This window comes from Schistocerca gregaria, chromosome 8 (genome assembly GCF_023897955.1).
Source record: "Schistocerca gregaria isolate iqSchGreg1 chromosome 8, iqSchGreg1.2, whole genome shotgun sequence".
Classification (NCBI taxonomy): Eukaryota; Metazoa; Arthropoda; class Insecta; order Orthoptera; family Acrididae; genus Schistocerca; species Schistocerca gregaria.
The window spans coordinates 247,267,979-247,292,817 of NC_064927.1; the positions used below are offsets into that span (position 1 = coordinate 247,267,979).

The 24,839-nt window shown below is 38.4% G+C and overlaps 1 protein-coding gene across 1 annotated transcript in view; it reads right to left on the reverse strand.

The window, feature by feature from the left end:
- Positions 1 to 6,080: 6,080 nt before the first annotated feature.
- LOC126284988 (uncharacterized) overlaps positions 6,081 to 24,839 on the reverse strand; it is a 357,367-nt gene continuing 338,608 nt past the window's right edge. Inside the window, exons 38-40 of the mRNA XM_049984278.1 lie at positions 24,626 to 24,739; positions 17,096 to 17,252; positions 6,081 to 8,054 (exon numbers count right to left, since the gene is read on the reverse strand). Of these exons, the coding sequence (XP_049840235.1) occupies positions 7,900 to 8,054; positions 17,096 to 17,252; positions 24,626 to 24,739 (426 nt within the window). The 3' untranslated portion in view covers positions 6,081 to 7,899. The remainder of the gene's footprint in view (positions 8,055 to 17,095; positions 17,253 to 24,625; positions 24,740 to 24,839) is intronic.

Here is a 24,839-nt window from a genome sequence, read left to right on the forward strand (position 1 = left end):
TGTGTTTTCCCAAGCACCTTCACTATTGACCCATTTTTCTTTAAGAAGATGACACTTCCCAGATCTGTTCCTTCTCATTATAAGGGCCCCCTTGTGCAACACGTGATTCCTGCTTTACAAGAACAACTATGTCCACACCACTGTTTTCACGCAAGAGGGAACAAAACCATGTGTCACTTGCCCCATGAAAGATTTGCTTTGAAAAACATCCAGTAATAACACATTATTTCTAGGCAATTTCAAGATATGTGGCTTTCCAAACATGCACTATATCCACATGACTTATGGTTGTGGGAATATCTGAAAGATCGTGTCTATCAGGAATGTGTCAGGGCTCTTCCTAATCAGAATTATAGCATACACTGACATACTGCTCTGATTACACCGGATATGCTGCAAGCAACTGTCAATCATACTGTGTGATAGATACAACATATTGCTTAGTCATCAGACCGTACAGAATGTGTGTTGTAACTTTTAATCCTAACCCAATAAACGTGCAGAACCATGTGTTTGATTGTTGTTCCTCTTTTCCTGCAGACACACTACAGTCTGACTGCTTATAGCACTATGTTTTCAACTGGCAGTAGAAAGTGGCACTATTATTTCTTTCAGCATACTTCACTAGCACACCAATTAATGAACATACCTACAGTGTTCCAATGTCCTGCAATGTAGCACTGAAGCACTCAGAACACCATCTGTTTAATAGTAACCACCCAGTAGATATTTAAAGTTTGCAGGTGGCATAAAACATCATCTGAAATTGTACTACATGCTTTCTCACAAAATTATTTTGAGCAATTAGCTCTAGGGCACACCCAAACTGTCAATGGTTGGAAAAACGTACTTTACCTCTTAGCAACAAATAATCATGAGCAAACAGGAAGCATCTTGATAGCAGATACAGGGATTAGGTGACTAAAAGGTTGTTTCAGCAAGACTGAGCACTGTAACATCCAAATGCTCAAAAATAAATGGAATATATCTACATAAGAAGGCTGGTAAAAATTTGCTTGATGCTTTCCTAAGAAAGAATCTTCACACCTTCCAAACCAACTATGTAAGTGAAGCCCAGATGTGGCTTAAATTCAAAGAAATGGTATTGACAGGTTTATACTATACACTTAATAATAAGAGATGGAACTGATTCTTCATGGTACATAAAACGGCTCACCTCAACACTGTCACTGAAGCAACAAAAATAAGCATATAAATTTTAAAAGCATGCAAATTCTCCAAGACTGGCAATGTTTTGCAGAAAGTCAAAATTTAGTGCAACCTTCAATGGGGATACTGTTCCCACAATGGAATTACCTCAAAATCTGGCAGAAGACCCACAGACATTTTTCTCGTATGTAAAGTACACCAGCTGCAAGATGCAATCAGCAACTCCACTGTGCAATAGCACTGGTAATGTTACTGATGACAGTGCCTCTAAACATGGTTTACCAAAATTTGTTCACCAAAGAACACAAATTAAATAGTCCAGTATTCAAACCAAGAACAGTTCCCAATAAAGTAACTTATAGGTAGATATCCTCAGTGTAGTGAAGTAACTAAACCATTTAATAAAGGCAACTCTTCCACTTCAGGTTGTATATTGATTAGGTTTCTTTCACAGCACACCAATATAATAACTCCACACTTAGGAAACAAAGGGGGAAAGAAATACAGTAGAAGAAGAATGGGTAGCTTTGAGGGATGAAGTAGCGAAGGCAGCAGACGATCAAGTAGGTAAAAAGACTAGGGCTAGTAGAAATCCTTGGGTCACAGAAGATATATTGAATTTAACTGATGAAAGGAGAAAATATAAAAACACAGTAAACGAAGTAGGCAAAAAGGAATACAAACATCTCAAAAATGAGATCAACAGGAAATGCATAAATGACTAAGCAGGGATGGCTAAAGGACAAATTTAAGGATGTAGAGGCTTAACTAACTAGGGGTAAGATAGATACTGCCTACAGGAAAATTAAAGAGACCTTTGGAGATAAGATAACCACTTGTATGAATATCAAGAGCTCAGATGGAAACCAAGTTCTAAGCAAAGAAGGGAAGGCGGAAAGGTGGAAGGAGTATATAGAGGGTTTATACATGGGCGATATAGTTGAGGACAATATTATGGAAAGGAAAGAGGATGTAGATGAAGATGGAATGGGAGATATGATACTGCACGAAGAGTTTGACTGGGCACTGAAAGACCTGAGTCGAAACAAGGTTCCGGGAGTAGACAACATTCCATTAGAACTACTGACGGCCTTGGGAGAGCCAGTCATGACAAAACCCTACCATCTGGTGAGTAAGATGTATGAGACAGGAGAAATACCCTCAGACTTCAGGAAGAATATAATAATTCCAATCTCAAAGAAAGAAGGTGTTGACAGATGCGTAAATTACCGAACTATCAGTTTAATAAGTCACAGCTGCAAAATTCTAACACGAATTCTTTACAGACGAATGGAAAAACTGGTAGAAGCAGACCTCGGGGAAGATCGGTTTGGATTCCGTAGAAATGTTGGAACACGTGAGGCAATACTAACCTTACGACTTATCTTAGAATAAAATTAAGAAAAGGCAAACCTATGTTTCTAGCATTTGTAGACTTAGAGAAAGCTTTTGACAATGTTAATTGGAATACTCTCTTTCAAATTCTGAAGGTGGCAGGGGTAAAATACAGGGAGTGTAAGGCTATTTACAATTTGTACAGTAACCAGATGGCAGTTATTAGAGTCGAGGGGCATGAAAGGGAAGCACTGGTTGGGAAGGGAGTGAGACAGGGTTGTAGTCTCTCCCCGATGTTATTCAATCTGTATGTTGAACAAGCAGTAAAGGAAACAAAAGAAAAAATCGGAGTAGGTATTAAAATTCATGGAGAAGAAATAAAAACTTTGAGGTTCGCCGATGACATTGTAATTCTGTCAAAGGACTTGGAAGAGCAGTTGAACGGAATGGACAGAGTCTTGAAAGGAGGATATAAGCTGAACATCAACAAAAGCAAAACGAGGATAATGGAATGCAGTCAAATTAAATCGGGTGATGCTGAGGGAATTAGATTAGGAAATGTGACGCTAAAAGTAGAAAAGGAGTTTTCCTATTTGGGAAGCAAAATAACGGATGATGGTCGAAGTAGAGAGTATATAAAATGTAGACTGGCAATGGCAAGGAAATCGTTTCTGAAGAAGAGAAATTTGTTAACATCGAGTATAGATTTAAGTGTCAGGAAGTCGTTTCTGAAAGTATTTGTATGGAGTGTAGCCTTGTATGGAAGAGAAACATGGACGATAACTATTTTGGACAAGAAGAGAATAGAAGCTATCGAAATGTGGTGCTACAGAAGAATGCTGAAGATTAGATGGGTAGATCACATAACTAATGAGGAGATATTGAACAGAACTGGGGAGAAGAGGAGTTTGTGGCACAACTTGACAAAAAGAAGGGACTGGTTGGTAGGACATGTTTTGAGGCATCAAGGGGTCACAAATTTAGTATTGGAGGGCAGCGTAGAGGGTAAAAATCGTAGAGGGAGACCAAGAGATGAATACATTAAGCAGATTCAGAAGGATGTAGGTTGCAGTAAGTACTGGGAGATGATGAAGCTTGCACAGGATAGAGTAGCATGGAGAGCTGCATCAAACCAGTCTCAGGACTGAAGACCACAACAGCAACACTTAGGAAAAAAATACAGCTCTTGATGGAAGATCCATACCTACACACTGGAAAGTTGCGCAGGTCACACAAAGAATCAAGAAAGAAAACAACAGTAACCCACTCAATTACAGACCCATATCTCTAATGTCAATTTACAGTATTGTTTACAAACATGCACTGTTTTCAAACATTATGTATTGCCTAAAAGGAAATTACATCTTGTCACAAGTCACCAGAGATTCAGCAAATATCATTCTTATGTAACACAACTAGCTCTTTATTCATGCACAGTAATGATTGCTAGATAGTGGATCTAAAATTGATTCCCATTTCCAGATTTCCATGAGGCTTTTGATGTCACTTCCCACAAAAGACTCCTAATCAAATTCGGCACTCATGGTGTAACACTTCAGTTGTGCAACTGAATTTGTTCTTTCATGTCAGAATTGCCACATTTCATAGTAACTGACAAAGTCATTGAATATAACTGATGGGGCATCTGGTATTCCTGAAGAATATGTTGCAGGTCCACTTCCATGATCTATATAAATGGTTTAGAAGACAATCTGAGCAACCCTCTTCCATTATTTGCAGATGATGCCGTCATTTGCTGTTTAGTGAAGTTGTCACAAGATCAGAACTAATTGTAAAATGATTTAGATAAGATATCTGTATTGTGTGAAAAGTGGCAGTTGACTGAATAATCAGAAGTGCGACATCATCCACGTAACTACTAAAAGAAATCCGATAAACTTCGGTTACATGATAATTCACTCAAAACTGAAAGCTGTCAATTCATCTAAATTCCTAGGAATTAAAATTACAAATAACTTACATTGGAACTATCATGTAGATAATGTTGCAGGGATAGTGAACCAAGGACTGTTTTATTGGCATACCACTTAGAAGGTGCAAAGGATCTGCTGAAGACTCTGCTGTGTTGTATGGAATCCTTACCAGTTAGGATTGAAGGAGGACATCGGAAAAGCTCAAAGCAGGACATCTCATTTTGTACTACTATGACATTAGGGATGCAGTGTCACAGATCTGATGGCCAAGTTGGATCATTTCACGACACTTCAGTCACCAATTTTCTTCACCAAGCATGAAAATATTTTGTCGACTCCCATCGACACAGAAAGAAATGACAATCATAATAAAATACGAGAAATCAGAGCACACATACAGAGATTCACATGGAAATTTTTAAGGCTGTTCAAGAATTGCATAATACAGAAACAGGCTGAAGGTGGTTTGATGATCCCTGTGTCTGGCACAGGGTGAATTACAGAATAGTTGGGCAGCTTGTCTGTTCTTTCAATGTTTCCCTATACCGCCTTTTCCATTGCCAAGTTACCTATTTCTGGTCGCCTTAGTGTTTGTCCCACTAATTTAAATCATCTTTTGTTGAACATGTCCCAGAGACGTCTCCCCATAAGTAATTTTTTCTACTGCCCTTTCATTTCACATTTAATCTGTCCACCAAATGTTAAACAGCATTCAATAGTCATACATTTCAGATACTTAAAGCTTCTTTGCCTCTAGTTCTCTCATGGTATATACTTCCCTTCAAAACAATGCAGTTTCAGTGCTTATTCACTGCTCAGTAATAATGCCTGCCAACAGACTAATCCATATAGCTACATCATTGCTCTTGGATGGATCATATTCTGCTTTAACAAGGTCATATATATATGTTGTCAGAGTACTAGTACTTTAACTACAGCTTTTTCTTCCATTATACATCTTACAAACTGATCCATAACATGACTGACTGACTGAGCCAGGTGGTATTCGGAGACATATTCCAAAGGGACAAAGCTAAACTTTATGAACTGTTATCCAGGTTTAAAAGTGCTTGGTGACTTAGACAAACCATTTCAAGTGAATTCTATGTTTTCTGCAGTTCAACGAAGTCAAGGCCAGTCATCTTGTTCTCCACCTTTTTTATTCTTAATGTGTAATGAATTCAATGTTGCCAAGACATTTAAGTATTTGTTTTCCTCATTTTAAATCTCTTCACTACGTTGTAAATCTGAACGTAATGCCTACAACATTTTGCTGTCAGTGACTGAAGAAATATGGTGTTACTACAGATTTTCAAAATTTGATGGATTATCCTGTTGCTATCAGGCTCGGCGCAGTGCTGAAGTTCTGGGTTATGTGAAAAAATTTTTCCCTGAATTTGACTGCTGTTAGCCTCACCTACACAATAAATACTAACTTGAGAAAAATGTGCACATAACTTCCTTTTATCTCTAAAGAATTTCTTTTCTTAAGGCACCTGTGTCTTCAAAGAAACACTGTATACTCCTCTAATGGAAAGTGCCAATGCACAAGCTGAGGTAATGAGGTAACTTGTGTCAGCCAATTAACATTGCTCAATAACAATTTTTCAATAATTTTGTTAAGAGTTAAAAAGACTAGCACAACAAAAACACTGGACATTTTATTCTCCACAAGCATACAACATAAGATATATAGTAATTATTTTTGAGCTTTCTTTTGCAATGACAACAATGATGAAATTGTCTTTTGACAACTGTGTGACAACCATAAATGTCACTAGAGATTAAAGTATTTGCAGATATTGAACAACAACCAACAATTCTTGAATTCTGAATGAAAGAGAATACTGCTGCCTCTTAATACAACAAGACATTTACAATAAACACACAAAAGGTGACATAATATCAATTTAACAAAACTTTCAGACAGAGCGATAGATTATCTCGTATCTTCTTTTACATAATTGAGAACTATTTGTTGTTTAGGGCAGAAAGTGTTACTATTTGTAGCAACACAAAAAGTTACCAAATTGCACATGTGATACAACATGTAAGGATCTAGTTAAATATATTAATTTTTCAATCTTCTCTTTTAGTTACTTTCATTGGTTCTGAAGGCGTAATATGCAGATTCCTCCACTCTCCATTCTTGAGGGAGTTAAAAAAAAGTAAAAAACCACACACACACACACACACACACACACACACACACACACACACACACACAATACCAAGTCTAAGATTCACTACAATCCAACTGAATATACATATTAAACAATGAATGCATACTCATGGAGAACAATCTACAAAGAATAAGCAACTACACCTTTTAAGTACTGTACTTCTGAACATCACAGATAGATCAACTGGAAGCACTGTCATATTGTCTTAAGTTAATATTTTTTTTTTTCCCATAGCAAAACATGTCAGCATTAAGTACACTACATATATGTTTAATAGTAGAAATGGAACATTGCAATCTAGTGACTTCAGCTTGGCATGTATTGTACCATAAATACGCAAATGTTCTTCATATGTGAACAGTACAGTAAATTTTTTCCTCATTATTACATTACATAAAACACATGTATATGGATGGAATTAAAATGAATCATTACAACACCAGTCTCTTTGCTACAGTTCTTACTATTTCAGACATTTCTCTTTCTCTACACATACACAGAACATGACATATCACAGATTTGTACTGGACTCAAACAATTACTAACATATAGTATTGTGCACCTTTATATTTTTAAATAGAGAAAGGAATGAACTACAGTACTTCATTACAGATAATTTTATTAAAGTCACTTTCTTCTTACTAAATATTCAATGTACACAGATCAGTTTATAATTTTTAAACATTACACAACACTATGTGTACCAAAAAGTACATAAATACTGAAAACATCTGCTGGCATTAAGATCTATAGAGTAATCTGTAAAAAAAAAAAGAACAAATTTTATCACATACAAAAACATGCATATTTTATTTTTCACTTTTGTTGATAGAAGCTGTCATTTAAGCAACTCAAATTATTGAACTTCAGCTTACAAACTGTCACATATGTACAAAATGAGAAAAGGAACACAGTCTAGTTCTGGTTCAAAACTAAATGCTGCTATGTTTTCAAGAAGCCATGCACACTACGAACTCTCCTTGCAGATGATAATTCACAATCAAATGCACTAACAGTTAAAATCCATTTCCAAAAATATAGGCTTCTCAACTCCCATCTTCGCCATGTCAATAACCATTCTGGCACTTCCTGCACTTCCAACTCAACAAACAGTATAGTTGTGCTCTTCAAGCACAAGAGACACCACAAAACTCTTGTCTGTGGATGATTACAAAAATAGTAAACACAAATGCTTCCTAGAGATGCATACTAATTACAACATTAACACCTTGAATGTTTAACACTTAGATTGGAACATGCACAGGAGTTTCAGATACCTAACCCTTCTGACTAATGGGAGCCACAACTGTTGAGATAACACCTCCCAGACCCGGAAGAGTTGATGATCCCATAAGGAACATGTCGACCTCGCGTGCTGCTTGGCGCCCTTCTGTGATAGCCCAGACAACCAGTGACTGGCCTCTGCGACAATCTGATGGTAAAGTAAATTGTAAATTAACTGATCAGTGGATTGAATAAAGATAACAACTCATCAGTAAATGTAGGTACTGAGTAATAAGTAGGCATATAAAGAAGAAATGAAACATGAAACTCAGTTTACTCAATTGTGTTCTGAACTATCATGGGCCAGTCCTTATTAGTGTGTTGATACCTTCTGAGACAGTGCTAATGTCAGCATCACCAGCTCGCGTAACAGGATACACACAATACAGTTCTTGGCCTGTCAAGTGAGATACTTTCTTAAATAAACAATGCACTTATTTTTCTATGCAGTCCTCATTTTGGTCTAGGGACCACATCCAAAATGTTTCCAGCAGGTAGCTCCCACCTCCTGATTGTGATTCCAGAAACTCTGCACAATATCCTCCTTCAGCTATCACAACCTCTTCCTTGCAGACAAAACATTTTCAGGCACAACTTCTTTCAGATGAGGGAAAATGGGTGGAAGGCTGACAAGGAGGGAGAGTTCGCTCTAAAAGAGCAAGATTTTTAGACGCAGGCCAGGAATCAAGAAAAAACAAGTTACTTTGGTCAGCTATTGGCCAAAAGCAGTGCTCATACCACAGTTATAGTTTCCTTACACCCGTTTCCCACTCTTCACTGCTGTGACAAATATTCCCTACCACCCTTGCAAGATCACACAGGCAAAAAACTATCATAGGGGGCAGCACAATGGATAACTTTCCAGCCAGTTTACCATACAGATTAACAGTCGGCATAATTGTATATGAATGCATTAAGGCACTGATGTTAGTTGATCTTGATACAACTCTCTTGGCACCTCTAATTTCCATGGTTCCTTTCATATGCATTTCCTCTTCAAATCTCAGATGGTCGGAGATGAAAACAAATTCTTTACTGCATTGTAAGATAAATTACTTTATCCCTCTAAAAATTTTTGGGTAGATTCCACAGTTTGCTGTGCACCCTCAAGTTGATACTTTCTTTGAAATTTTGGTACCTTCTGTCTTCCAATTCTGTAGCACTGTTTGAAACAAAGCAACCATCCACTGCTTCCCTTGAAATCACTGGAATCTAAGACCTGCACAATTTCATGTGCGAAACGTAGCTGGTCAGTATCATGCACATCCCATAAATTGTATCGAGCAGCCTTGAAATGCACGAACACCAGTTTTCGTAACAAGTGTCTCTTCCCTTCTCATGAAAATCTTACTTTTTCTCATGCACTACATGGTCATATTGGTGTAGACTTAGTCAAATCTGTTCATAATTGTTTTTTTACTACACTGCAGATGATCTCTCATTATGCAATTATGTTTAGTACCTGCACCTTCGACAACAACAGTCCCTTAATATGTTTCACTGATGACGGGATGTGTGTCTTCCTGTCAGACAAGGATTTGAACTACCTGGCTAGACACCCGTTTCAACATCACTTTCACTTATTAAGCACATATTGTCATCACTGTGCTCCTCACGTACACTGTCTGGAAAATCGAATGTACACGACACCAGACATTGCACGGGCTTACCTTACACAACACAAATACACAGACAATGCCCAGGTGAATATCCCCATAACAGAATACTGCTCCCACCAATTTGCGTCCACGACACATGGTCATGCTACGAGCAGCCATTCGTTCAGCTGACAGGGTACCTTGACACAGTTGTCAACCTGTTTTAACAATAAATGGGATTCATCCGACCATGTGACATGATTCCATTGATCTGCAGTCCAATCTTAATGATCCCATGCCCACTGTAATCATAACTGACTATAGTGTTGCATCAACATGGAAACATGCAAGGGTCCTCTGCTGCGGAACACCATGTTCACAATTGTATGCTGAACTGTGTGTTCCAAAACCCTTTTGCCAGTGTTCTCTGCAATCAGTTCTGCCACAGATCACTGCCTATCCTGCTTTAGAGAGTGGACAAGCCTCCAATTCCTATGTTCTGTGATGAGATATGGACAGCCAACTTCTAATTACCTACTCATGATTTCAGCATTCTTCAACCGCTTACCACGGATGCTCACAACAGTAGCATGTTAACAGCTAACCAGCTTCATCATTTCTGAGATGCTCGCTCTCTTACACTAGGCCACAACAATCTGGCTTTTGTCAAAGTCTCTTAAGTCGGCATATTTCTGCGTTACGTGCCACTTATCATCGCTGTTTTCATCTGACATTTCTCTCTCATTCCTTCCTTTCCATTCTGTCAACTTTGGCAACTGTTGTAGACATAATGTAATGTTTACTTTGTTTATTGTTCCCATTGCTCTACTTTGTATCAACACCACTAGCACTGTAGCACTGTTATGAGTTAGTTGTGAACTAAGCAGTTCAACTACACTCCGTAGCCTCGTGCTGTGCACACAGTTACCTCCAGTCCCATCCTCTGTTGCCATCAGTAGCCAATATCATGGTTGCATGGCAGACAACATGTGGGAGGCCTCAAATGCTGTAATCATAATTTCCCTTTGTGGCCTCACACTCAAGGGGTTCCTAGTGAGGTTGATAAATCCAGTGAATATGATTAACGTTCTAATTAGTTATAAATAAAATACTTCAGTTTATCCACTTCAAAGCACTTTTGTGGGCTTGTGCATCCCTCATCTTACATTGTTTCATCCAGTTTGTGGATGAAGATTAGATGGGTGGATCACATAACTAATGAGGAAGTATTGGATAGGATTGGGGAGAGGAGAAGTTTGTGGCACAACTTGACCAGAAGAAGGGATCGGTTGGTAGGACATGTTCTGAGGCATCAAGCGATCACCAATTTAGTATTGCAGGGCAGGGTGGACGGTAAAAATCGTAGAGGGAGACCAAGAGATGACTACACTAAGCAGATTCAGAAGGATGTAGGTTGCAGTAGGTACTGGGAGATGATGAAGCTTGCACAGGATAGAGTAGCATGGAGAGCTGCATCAAACCAGTCTCAGGACTGAAGACAACAACAACAACAACAACATGCTACTTTTTATGACTACTTGTAGGGCAGCTGGTAATATGAATCACTTTTGAGGCCCAGAAACCACTGACCATAACCTTTCTGGCAGACGAAACAAACTGTGTTTCTTGTACAGAACACCTGGCTTCCACCAACTGCTTGGATGGTTGTCACGCCTAGCATAGAGTCATGGAAACAGTTGTCATCTACTTTCAAACTGCTGCACAGAATCAGTTAGATTCTTTTCAGAAAGTTCTCCAATTGCTGAGAAATTAATTGAATTTGTTCTTGAGTGGCACACACTAAATGTGGCATCTGACTTGCACAAAGCATTTTCATAATGAATTCTTTCAGTCAAATATCACATGCCCTTTTTTCATAATACAAATGGTGTTACTTATTTCATATATCACTTAACATGACTCAGTATCATATTGTTCATGTTGCCCAATTATAGCTTGTGCTCCAACTCTACTGACCTCACAGTCGACCGGGTGCTGAAACCTAATCTTCTTTCCTCACTGTCTTTTCTCATTACTTTCAACTTAGAATTTCTGAATGGGGTCATCTCCAAGAAACGTGTAGCCACATCTGAATACAACAGCCAATTTCTTAACTATTAAAAATGGAGCAGCAGACTCATTGTAAGCCTTCACCATCTTTCAATAAGTTTTTGTGGACAATAACTGTTCAAATCAGAATTCTATGACGGCACTCTATTCCAGTTCCCAAACTTGAACTTACCACTCTAAGAAGCTGTTCAAACATAGCTATTCTTAGGATCAAATTAACAATTACTTTGCATCTTGCACAACATTGTAGCAGTATTTAAAAAATAAAAAATAAAAAATCCGTGGTAACGATGCTGTCCTTACCAAGCTGAGAACTATTCACCTTGCTCTTGTTGCATTTAGATATGTGATCATCTATAAAGCAAGACATAAATCTATCACCTATCGGTTACAAGCGATTCACCAAACAACTGAAAAATAAAGTAAATGATTAATGAACTATGTATAAACTTTGACCAGTCTCTCGTTGCTGCCCCAATTGAGTCAGAATATTTGGAAGCTCAATTTTACTGCTGTTTAGTTAACTGTTTTCTGACAAGTTAAATATGATACTTCATGATCATCAGACCAGACCTGTTAGCTCTGAAAAGCTCTCTTCTCGATATTCCACTCTCGCAATTTTAAGTCTTTACACTGGTTCTACACTTGATGTAAAACAAGGTGGCAGGCATGTCACCAGAATAAAAGTAGGAGGATTCTCTGTTATAATTACCAGTAATTTATCTATGGCTCTTTGAATGCCTCTGCATGATGGAGAAAGAAAATAAGGTGCTCACATATGATAGCTGTTGAATAAAATATTTTCTTTTGACAATCATCCTCATAATTTTGATGGTCCTTATCAAACTAGTCTCCTTTGGGTGCGACATATTTATCCTAATGCTTCTGCCAGTCTGCAGAGACATGCTAAAAACCATTTTTTTAAAGGCTCTTTGAAATCACTTCCACAGCCTTCACCACTGCTTCTAATGATGGAAAAGGAATTTAAAAAAGTCACATGGTGCTGAATTCAGACTATAGGTAAGGTAGCTATTCAGTAGCAACATTTGCAATACATGACCATTCATTATCAGAGAACAAGCATCCATCGTGTTTCATGGATAGGCAGTCATTTGTGCTCCACATGGACTTGCAAAGTTTTTGAGGTATCACCATAGTATTGTCCAGTTATTGATGTGTGTGTAGGTTCAATGAATATCAAAAAGTGGAATAACCATAATCTGCAGAAGCAACCACTTTTGCTTTTTTTGGTAGGGTTGATGGTGGTGATTTCCACACTGAGCTTTGCTGTTTACTTCCAGGATCGAAGTTATCAGCAGTGATTATCTTTCAAAACCTCCAAAGCTTCCTCTAATGTCAACTACAACTGCATGCAGACTTACATGCAGAAGTCCTTTTGTTCGGGAAACATCCAGTCTTGGAACCCACCATGCATAAAAATATCTGATTTGTAAATTTTCTATCACCTACCTTTGGGTGACACCCACTGAAATTTTCACCATTTCACAAAGTTTCGTGTAGTTATTTGTCAACATGTCTCACAATGACAGCAGTAGCATTGATGTTTTCTCCTGTAAGAGCAGTGACTGGAGCACTGGGTCCACCTTCCTTTGAAATTTGTTGCCTTCCTGTGTAAAAAATTTCAACCCCTTTGAGCTGTATTGTAGAGGGGGGAAAAAAAAAAACTCTCCACAGGCCTCCGGTAACATTGTATAGGCCTTAGCCGAAGATCTGATGAGAAGAAAGTGGAATTTCGAAGCTGTGTATTGTTCGTGTGGCACTTCCATTGCTGCAGTAGGTGATACTGGACATGTCTCAGCTTGCCCACTCCCACAGGCAGTAACGATGAGTGCTAACAATGAAACCAATACAGCAGAGAGAGAGAGAGAGAGAGAGAGAGAGAGAGAGAGAGAGAGAGAGAGTGTGCGCGTGCATGTTGGACATTTAAGCTGACAGATTATCATAACAAATTCTTGCACAAGACATTATGGCCATAAAAAATTACACTCAATCTTTATTGAAGTGGTGTTATGATGACAAGGAAAAAGTCAGAAAGAAAACCAACACCTTTTTAGTTGTTTCAGGGGCAACAGTCCATACGATTGACTGAGCTGGACAAGTAACATCAATCAAGATCATCTTAATGTGTTGGTAATGCAAATGGTTGAAACCAAATGGAAACAACAGCTGTTAACTGTCCCGAGGGCATGCAGCTCTGCTGTATACCTTAATGAAGATAGCATCCTCTTGGGTTCAATATCCAGAATTAAAAATAATCACCTGAATTGTTCTCTAGGTGCAGATTACTCAGGAGGATGTTATCAGGAAAAATGAAACTGACATTTAATGAAATCTTAGATCCCTTAATCAAGTAGGCAGGTTAGAAAATTTTTAAGGAAATGGATACATTGAAGTTAGATATAGTGGGGACTGGTGAAGTTCAGTGGCAGTATGAACAGGACTTCTGGTCAGGAAAATACGAAGTTATAAATACAAAATCAAATATAATTAAGTGCAGGAGTAGGCCTACTAATAAATAATAAAATAGTATTTTGGGTAAGCTACTATGAGCAGCATAGTGAACACAATATTCTAGCCTAGATGGACATCCATCACAGTTGTAGAAGTTTAGATGGCAGACTGAAAGAATGTTTGACAAGATAAAATTATTGTCAGAGTTAAGAGAGACAAAAATTTAACTTGGATGGGCAACTGGGAGTCAACAGAAAGAAGAGGAGGAGGCAGCAAAGGATAACCAGTAGGAGAATACAGACTGGAGAAAAGTAATGAAAGAGGAAACTGCCTGGTAGAATTCTACACAGAGCATAAATTGTCACTTACACTTGGCTTCAGAACCACAAAGGAAGGTTGTGTAGGTGGAAGAAACTTTGAGACAGTGAAAGGTTTACAATTAATAATGGTAGGTGATAGATTCTGGAAAGAGATTTTAATTGTAAGACAGTTCAGGGGAAAATGTGGACACAGATCATAATTTATTGGTTCTGACCTGTAGATTAGAACTGAAGAATTTGCACAAATGCACAAAATTGAAGAGATGGGGCTGAGATAAGTTGGAAGAACCAGAGTTGGTTGAGAGTTCCAAAGGGAGCATTAGGCAAAAGCTGACAAACAAGCAAAAGGAATACAGCAGAAGACAAATCGTTAGCTTTTAGAGATGGAATAGTGAAAGCAGCAGAGGATCGAATAGGTAAAACTTAAGGCCTAAGAGAAATCCTTGGATATCAGAGAAGATAGTGGATTTAATTTAGGAAAGAAAATAATATAAAAATGCAGCAAATGAAGCAGGCAAAAGGAAATATAAATGTCTAAAACATGAAGATGACAAAGTGCAAACTGGCTAATCAGAAATAACTGGAGAGTAACTGTAAGTCTAGAGCAGCTTACATCAAAAATATCTAGAAGCCTTTGGAGAAAATAGAAGCACCTGTATGAATATTAAGAGATCACATGGGAAACCAATATTAAGCAGAAAAGGGATGCTTAAAGGTGGAAGGAATAAATATAGGGGCTGCACAAGGAAATGAACTTCACAGCAATACTATAGAAAGAGAATAAGAAGTAGATAAAGCTGAGATGGGATTTGCTGCTGCAAGAATGACTGAGCACTGAAAGATCTAAACCAAAACAAGGTACCTAAGATACATGACATTCCCACAGAATTATTGAGATCCTCAGTAGAGCCAGCCATGACAAGATATGAGACAGGCAAAGTAATTCCAAAGAAAGCAGATGTGAATAACATTGAACTACCAGTTTGATAAGTGATGGTTGCAAAAAAGTGACACAGATTATTTATAGAAGAATGGAAAAACTGGTACAGGTCAACCCCGAAGGAGGTCAGTTTGGGTTCTGGAGGAACACTGGAACACATGAGGCAATACTGAATTGATAACTTACCTCAGAAGGTAAGCTGGAGAAAGGCAAACGGAGCACGAAAGGCAAGTAGCGGTCGAGAAGGGGGGACGAGATGGGGTTGCTGCGTAACTCCAGTGTTACACTTAGCAAGTAGTGTGATAAGCCAAAGAAAAATTTGGAGAAGTAATTGAAGTTCAGGGAGAAGAAATAACTTTGATGTTTGCCAAAGACCTTGCAATTCTGTCGAAGATAGCAAATGACTTGGAAGTGCAGTTGAACAGAATGGACAGTGTCTTGAAAGAAGGTAAAAGAGGAACATTTATTCTCTAATTTAATTCCCTCAGCATTGCCTGGTTTAATTAGACACTGAAACTAGCAGATGAGTTTTGCAGTTTGGGCAGTAACATAACTGATGCTGGCCAAAATAGAGATGGTATAATACGTAGACCAGGATTGCAAGGAAAGAGTTTCTGAAAAAGAGAAATTTGTTAACATCAAACATAAATTTAAGTGTTTGTGAAATCTGTTCTGCATGCATTTGTCTGGAGCATAGCATTGTATGGAGGTAAAACATGGACAATTAGCAGGCCAAACATGAAAAGAATAAAACCCTTTGAAACGTGGTGCTACAGAAGAATGCTGAAGATTAAATGAAGGACGATACTTAACTACTGAAGAGGTGCTCAATAGAAATGGCGAAGAAATAAATGTGTGTAGCACAGTTTGACTAAAAGAAGAAATCAGATGATAGGACAGATTTCCAGATGGAAAACATTGCAGAGGGAGACCAAGACATGAGTATATAACCAGGTTCAAATGGATGTGGGTTGCTGTAGTTATTTTAAGATGAAGAGACTTGCATATAATAGAGTAGCATGGAGAGCAAATACCACAACAGCAACAGCAGCAGGGCAAAATGACATATCCCTTTTGTATGAGTAATGCATGTGTAGGAGATGCTATAAAAACTTAACACACTTGTCAAGATAATTCAAATACAAATTGTACAATTATTTACAAAGCATGTCCAGTGGGAAATAATACACAAGAACACTCCTTTGCTACCTATGAAGAATACCGAACACTGACAAATGCAATGGAGGATGGATCCACAGTTATATAACTGAAGATGCAATTGACCATGCCCATCAAATCACCACCTTTATCGAAGAAGACAATGAAGTTTTTCTATTTATTTGGTTTGCAACAATGTAATAGTGTAACTCCTCAGTGAATAGGAAAATGTTTCCTGCACAGAAGCATGTAATAAGGATAATATGTGGTATTTACTCAATCCCTTTTTTTTAGATTTCTTTAAACAGCTTCCCTTTTTTTTAGATTTTTTTAAACAGCTGGGCATACTGAAAAAGCTTCACACTACATTTCCCCCCCCCCCCCCCCTCTCCATTACAGTCAATCACATTTTCAAACCAACAGTAACATTCCTATATATAATACCAAAAGAGAAGCATAGAGTATTCAGCCACAAAAATATTTGACCTCTTACCAGTGATATGAAGAATCTGAAACTCAATAAAAATTAATTTCAAACACAAACTGGAATCATACCTTCTTGACAAGTCTTTTCACTACATAGAATAATTTCCTAACTCACTAACTAGAATGTAAATACGTCACTACATACCTCCAGCAGCAAAAACACGAGGTACTGAAGTTGAATACTGTCCAGTAGGTGTTTCCACATTACTGCGAGGATCAAGATTCAGTTCCAATTCATTGGCAATGTAACGTTCTGGTCCCAGGAAGCCCATTGCAAGAAGCACCAAATCACACTTGTAGACCTGTAACAAACATTCAGTGTTTATCAGTATGTCTGCTTAAGGTACAAAACAGTATACTAACATCTGATATTGCTGGAGTAACTACGCACACAATGGTTAAACAGAACAAAATAGAGCTCTTTAAAAAAAGGATGAAACAGGAAACACCCACATCATCAATGTTAGTGCGTGCGTGGGCATGTGGGGGGAGAGAGAGGGGGGGGGGGGGGGGGGGTGGAGATGCATATATCTACTAACGATATTTCAGCAAAGATAAAAGTACAGTAAGACATATTGCTCAGCTGTATGACAGTGTACTCTAAAAAGTAAAAGTTCCTCAGGGGTGAATATCACCTCTAACAAGGCAATAGATGTGTAGCACTATAATATGTAATGTTCCTAGCCACTATGTGATGTATCATTAACTCCAGATGTTTTCCCAGAAAGACAAGTATGCCACTGTTAGACCTCTCTATAAAAAGTGTGACTTCACAGATTTTTTTTTCTATGACCATCCAGTGTCACTCCTTATGCATTTGCAACCGCTGGTTTATAGTTGCATGCACTTCGGCATCAGTATCAAAGTGTCATGTAGCGAGCCATGTCTTCATTGCTAGGAAGAGGTTGTTGTCACTCAGCACTAAATCCAAGCTGTATCGTCTATGATTAAACACCTCCCATCTGAAACCCTGCAGGAGCTCTCGAGTACAGCTGGCCTTGTGTGGACGTGCTTTCTCATGAAAAAACAAAACTTGTGTTTGACAATATCTCTCTGAATTAATTGTTTTGCCACATTCAAAGAAATCAACACACAACTGACACTTCATCCAAGTCACGTCACCTGTTGCGATACAATCGTTAACTTTGTTACCATTTATCTGGTAATCCTCTTTTGTTTTTTGTGCTTGTGCATCAGGATTTTGGGAACCTATGCCGGCCACGGTGGTCTCGCGGTTCTAGGCACGCAGTCCGGATCCGTGCGACTGCTACGGTCGCAGGTTTGAATCCTGCCTCGGGCATGGATGTGTGTGATGTCCTTAGGTTAGTTAGATTTAAGTAGTTCTAAGTTCTAGGGGACTAATGACCACAGCAGTTGAGTCCCATAGTGCTCAGAGCCATTTGAACCATTTTTTTTTTTGGGAACCTACCTAGCACAAAATTTGTAGTAACGAAGCCACCTCCACCACAATTTCATGCACCAGACTCAGTGAAACTGGAGGAAAATGTTGCAAAAAATCTGTTATCATGTAAAACAGTTGTTCCTTGCAGTAGATTTTTCATTCACTTGTGGAGTAAGATACGACTCGGCAAACGAATGGTAACGAGATGGGCAGCTATTAATATCAATGGGAGCTACTCTGGAAAGAAGGTAGAGCTGTCAGAGGCTGCAAGTAAGATGGGGTTGGACGTTTTAGCTGTTAGTGACATTCGGGTAAGGGGTGAGAAAGAAGAGGAAGTGGGAGAATACAAGGTCTACCTGCCAGGAGTCAAAGCAGGAATAGCACAAGCAATAGGGCTTTACATCAGGAAAGAAATGGAACCCAGCGTAGTTGCAATAAGGTATGTAAACGAATGACTGATGTGGTTAGATGTGACAGTGTCTAGCAAGAAAATTAGAATTGTGTCGTTATATTCGTATGGTGAAGGGACAGAAAAAGATAAGATGAATAGTTTTTATGATGCACTCAGTGATTTAGTTGTTAGTGTAAAGGACAAGGACAATCTTCTGCTCATGGGTGATTTTAATGCCAGAATTCGAAATCGAACAGTGCAATAAAGGGGCTGGGGTGGATGAAATTAGGTCGGAACTCATCAAATACAGTGGAATGTCCGGTCTTAAATGGCTGCACAGGTTAATTGAAATGGCGTGGTAGTCGGGACAGGTTCCATCAGACTGGACAAAAGTAGTAATCACACCAATTTTTAAACATGAAAACACAAAAAGATTGTAACAACTACAGAGGTATCTCTTTAATCAGTGTTGTGGGTAAAATCTTCTCATGTATTGTTGAAAGGAAGGTGCGAGTATTAGTTGAGGACCAATTGGATGAAAATCAGTGTGGGTTTAGGCCTCTTAGAGGTTGTCAGGACCAGATATTTAGCTTACGGCAAATAATGGAGAAGTGTTACGAGCGGAACAGGGAATTGTATCTATGCTTTATACATCTAGAAAAGGCATATGACCGGATTCCTAGGAGGAAGTTATTGTCTATTCTACAAGATTATGGAATAGGAGGCAAACTTTTGCAAGTAATTAAAGGTCTTTACATGGATAGTCAGGCAGCAGTGAGAATTGACGGTAAGTTGAGTTCATGGTTCAGAGTAGTTTCAGGGGCAAGACAAGGCTGCAACCTGTCTCCACTGTTGTTCATATTATTTATGGATCATATGTTGAAAACAATAGACTGGCCGGATGAGATTAAGACGTGTGAACACAAAATAAGCAGTCTCGCATATGTGGATGACTTAGTTGTGATGGCAGATTCGATTGAAAGTTTGCAAAGTAATATTTCAGAGCTAGAGATTAGCATCTCCAAAATGAAAGTAGTGTCAGTGGGAAAGAAATATAAACGGATTGAGTGCCAAATAGGAGGAACAAAGTTAGAACAGGTGGACGGTTTCAAGTACTTAGGATGCATATTCTCACAGGATGGCAACATAGTGAAAGAACTGGAAGCGAGGTGTAGCAAAGCTAATACAGTGAGCGCGCAGCTACGATCTACTCTATTCTGCAAGAAGGAAGTCAGTGCCAAGACTAAGTTATCTGTGCACTGTTCAATCTTTCAACCAACTTTGTTGTATGGTAGCGAAAGCTGGGTGGATTCATGTTACCTTATCAATAAGATTGAGGTTACAGATATGAAAGTAGCTAGGATTATTGCAGGTACTAGTAGATGGGAACAATGGCAGGAGGGTGTCCACAATGAGGAAATCAAAGAAAAACTGGGAATGAACTCTATACATGTAGGAGTCAGGGCGAACAGGCTTAGATGGTGGGGTCATGTTACATGCATGAGGTTACCCAAGAGACTCATGGGTTCAGCAGTAGAGGGTAGGAGGAGTCGGAGTAGACCAAGGAGACGGTACCTGGACTCTGTTAAGAATGATTTTGAAGTAATAGGCTTAACATCACAAGAGGCACCAATGTTAGCACTGAATAGGGGATCATGGAGGAATTTTATAAATGGGACTATGCTCCAGACTGAATGCTGAAAGGCATAATCAGTCTTAGATGATGATGGAGTACAGCAATTAGGTAAGTTAAGAAAAGAAAGCTATTATAAGAATCTCAAACTGTACATAACAAAAAAAATATACTCACAATTTATGTATAAAAAAGATAGATAGATACAGCAACTGCATTTTTTTTTAAATCCACAAGCAAACATTTTTAGATGTGGTATCTTATAATTGTGTAAGAGCTTTGCAAGTACTGAAATTATACCTCTTACATAATGTGAAGTGATTAACTTGCCATTAACATATTCAGGGTGTATTTCATTGAACAAATTTTCAATGTATAAAAATAAATAATACACTCAATAGTTTGAACTGATTTTGTCAGTCAACAGGCAACAAATCTGTATATCAGTCTCAAATGGTGACAATGACAATTATTATTACAATGTTATGTAAGGACTTGGGGGTGGGCTCAGCCTATTTCATATTATTTTGATGTTTTGATAGGGATCATACTGTTTGGTTATGAATTAACTATTGTTGGATTCACAGTGTGGGTGCTGTTTGTTTTAGAGACACCTGCTGTGAATGACATTTGAACTGTTTTAGACAGAACTGAGCTGACAATTTAAAGTTTGAGAAAATTTTATCATTGCAGCATAATTGTTACTGTTACTGAAATATTAATGGATGCTCAAGGCCTCATACAGGAGTTTTGTTTAAATAACTGAGGATCTTTCCAAATCACAAGGAAAACTTCTGAAAGAATGTCAAAGATAATTCAGTTAAATCAAAAGACCAAATGAGCACTGTAAGTGATGCCCATCAAAATGATGAAGTAAAGAAAGGAAATAAGAACCCACCCCTCTCATCATTTTCTGTCAAAGCAGAAAGGAGTTAAATTGAATGATGTCCCACAGGAGAGAACAAATATTGCCACAGAATGAGATAAACAAGGTCTCGCACAAATAAAAGTAAGGACTGGTGTGGCTCAAACCCACTGACACGTATGGTCAGGGAAACTTGGGATAATATGGCATGCAGATGGATCACAAATGGAGTTTGTAAGAAAAGATGATGATTATATCCAATTTCCATTATCCCTGTTTTACCTAAAAATTATATGCAACAGTCTGTCTGCAAACCCACCGGCGTCGTAAGGAGAAGTTACAAGCTGCTCCATAAAATTATAAGCCCCTCTATAGCATGTCTTTCAAATCATTGGCGGCACTGTGTGCAGACAAGCTCTTTAGTATGTGTGCCACTAATACACAAACACTGCATGGAAGTTAGTAACCAATACAACAAATGCATATCAACAGAATCTATATAATCCACTGAGGACTGGACTGCACAGGAAATTCTTAGTGTTCTTGTATGGTAGTTATTGCCTCCTTCTGGGAGGGCTAAACCCACAAGTGATGTTCTCACTGTAGTTTACAGTTAGACTGTATTGTAAATTTCTAAATATTTAAACAGTATGATTATATGTGCAACGATATTGCACCAAAATGTAGATACCTCAATAGTAACCTTTTCGCCACTACGGATGTGCTCTCTGCAGTCTATTCTGAGTAGTGCTTTTGTTATGGCTGTACTACTGGCCAAATGCCGGTGCCTGTGCTAAGTGATGGCACTGTGGTCACTATGAAATACTTAACTGATTTTAAGAAAACAATTAGTGAAAAAGTATTTATTCTGCGCATCTTCAAGTTTGGTAAGACTCAATACAGGACCGAATTTTTATTCAGTGTGTGCCATAGTTACTGTAATGCATCAAATTAAGTAAAACATTGCTGGAAATTTTAGTGGGTTTGCAGAGGTAAAATGCATACTGTGAACTTTGCTTATGGTTGATTTTATTAGCTCATACATCGCAATGTATGAAATGTAGCTAAGAAATCAAAATGTTATTTAAAATTGAGAGCAGAACAATATCGCATTTCGTTCTCGAGTTATTTATTTTCAAATCTGACTGATGGTCCACCCCTTTCCATCCCTGCACATTGCAGATCATGTGGTCTTAAGTATCAACATATTTCATAAACGGTTCAAAATGACAAAATGATATTTTTTTGCAAATGATTGCATGCACAGAGGCATATAAGCTGTATGAAAAATACTCAAAACGTTTTTATTCGCCGAGGTATGGAAGTAACTTGTCCTCAAGAGAGAGACATCAGCAAAATGGGATGCATAAACAAGTCAATAGCAGTTCAGGAAAATCCATGGACTGCATTTAAACACATCCTCAGGACCTAGTGAGAGGTGGATCATGATGAGTTAACTCGTCTACAGCAGTTAAAGGCTTAACTATGTCACATACTGTACTCCTAATTAAGCTGTATCTGCTAAGAACTACTCCATTCACCGCTGTTCTCTAACAATCAATACTAATTTACTTATGGGAGTTTTCACAATAACTACTACTACTACTACTACTACTACTACTACTACTACTTTTAGCTCTCTCTCTCTCTCTCTCTCTCTCTCTCTCTCTCTTTCTCTCTCTCTCTCTCTCTCTCTCTCTCACACACACACACACACACACACACACACACACACACACACACACACACACAGGGTATTTCTGAGAATGTCAGAAACCTGAAACCTGTTCTTAAGTTTCATTAAGGCTGAAGTTATGTCTTCTCCTGAAACAGGCGAAATTTTCATGTCTAGGCTGTAACTGAAGTGTCAGCAGAGCACGAACCAATGACGTCAGGCTTACTTTGGTGTGTTAGTGGCAGGAGCAGCCTAGGCCTCTAGATGTCAAATGCTAATTGCTTTGAATTTGAATTTAATATTCAGAACAGTTGACCCACCTGAAGTTGCTTCAAACATATACATGAACCGACTTCTACAGAGAACCAATGGAGAGAGGAATATATTTGGTAACAGTGGAGACTGCATGTCTCAATTAGACCACAGCACAGCCAGAGAGACAGGTCATCCTTATGGCCTTTAGAAATATTACTGCTTCATTTACTATAGAAGGCTCAATACTGGAGCACTGCAATGCACAGGGGCCAATTTATGGTGACAGTCTTACATCAAATGCTCTGATCTGAGCTGGTGGCACACATGCCATTCCATCAGCTTTCATTGTCCACAAACAAACAAAATACCTCAATCTGTGGTGTGCACTTTAATTACATATTTTGTGTTCTTAGTGGCATTATAGAGAATAATACTGTTTTTCATTGGAGAAGTCCCACTCCCTCCTGCAGTGCTTGCTGTGTACCTGCTTTGTTCTACTGGGGCACCTGCAATTTCGCAGCTGCCATTATTGAGCACCACTGTGGACAAAATCATGGAATGTTCAATGAAAACATCATTTAATTTTGATTCCAATGCCTTGAGAGTAATCAAAATAGCAATGACTTAACCATACATATTTCAGAGCCACCATGTTTAGAAACTCCTATTACAATAAAGGAAGTGGGGGTGTTCACATGTAGGCATCTGCAGAAATTTATTGATGAGAGAGGATAAATTGAATTTTTTTTCATCCAAACTTTTGACTTTGGATGAGTGTCATGCTAGAAGAACTAAATATTATAGGTGACACAAAAAGCTTCTGCTCAGATTAATGATTGTTATCCCTGATGCCTGAGGATTCTGTAATGAATACTCCAGACACCATAGAAGGAGGGGGGAGGGGGGGGAATTCTATCTTGAGCATTTGTATGGCTCACTTGAGTTGAAATAATGTACAGTGCTGTTACCACTCATTTCTCATTTGTGTACTGTCATCCATCTAATCATTAGTATAACGTTCATTTTAATCAGATATATCCTTCTGGCTTTTTCCGAATTTCACTAACATAAGGAGACAGCATCCACTAACACATCAATCCCAAATTGCCTTAGGACAGTTTGAGGAATACACCACTAAAAAGAATGCTTGCACTTCATCAGAAGTCAAATTATTTTATTGAGCACATCTGGGATACCAAAAGCAAGATTGGCATTCCTTAAAACCAGTTCCAACAAGTCTCTCTGAATGCTTTTACTGAAACTGTCCTGATCACACAAAATGACCAGTTTTGACTTAGTTGTGGATGGCAACTGGATAATCATGTATCAGTATGGCTGCCCGATGCATTCAGCATCTCGTGGAACCCATGCCACAACAAGTTGCTGTTATAATTAGGGGAAAAAGCTACAAAGTTTGTGCATTTAATTAAACTGCTCAAGAGTGTATATATTACCTTCTCAGTGTCCGGGACTTCATCCATTTTCCAGCGACCTGTATCATCCTTGGTCCAATTGACCGTCACTGTACGGATTCCGCAGACATTGCCTTTACCATCGTCAAGGAACTCCTAAGGAAAATATGGATTCATTAAAAACTTGTATTTAATCATATCTGCAAAAAATATTTTGCTGCAAACACTTTCACTGTGTTAGTATAATGATTGCATG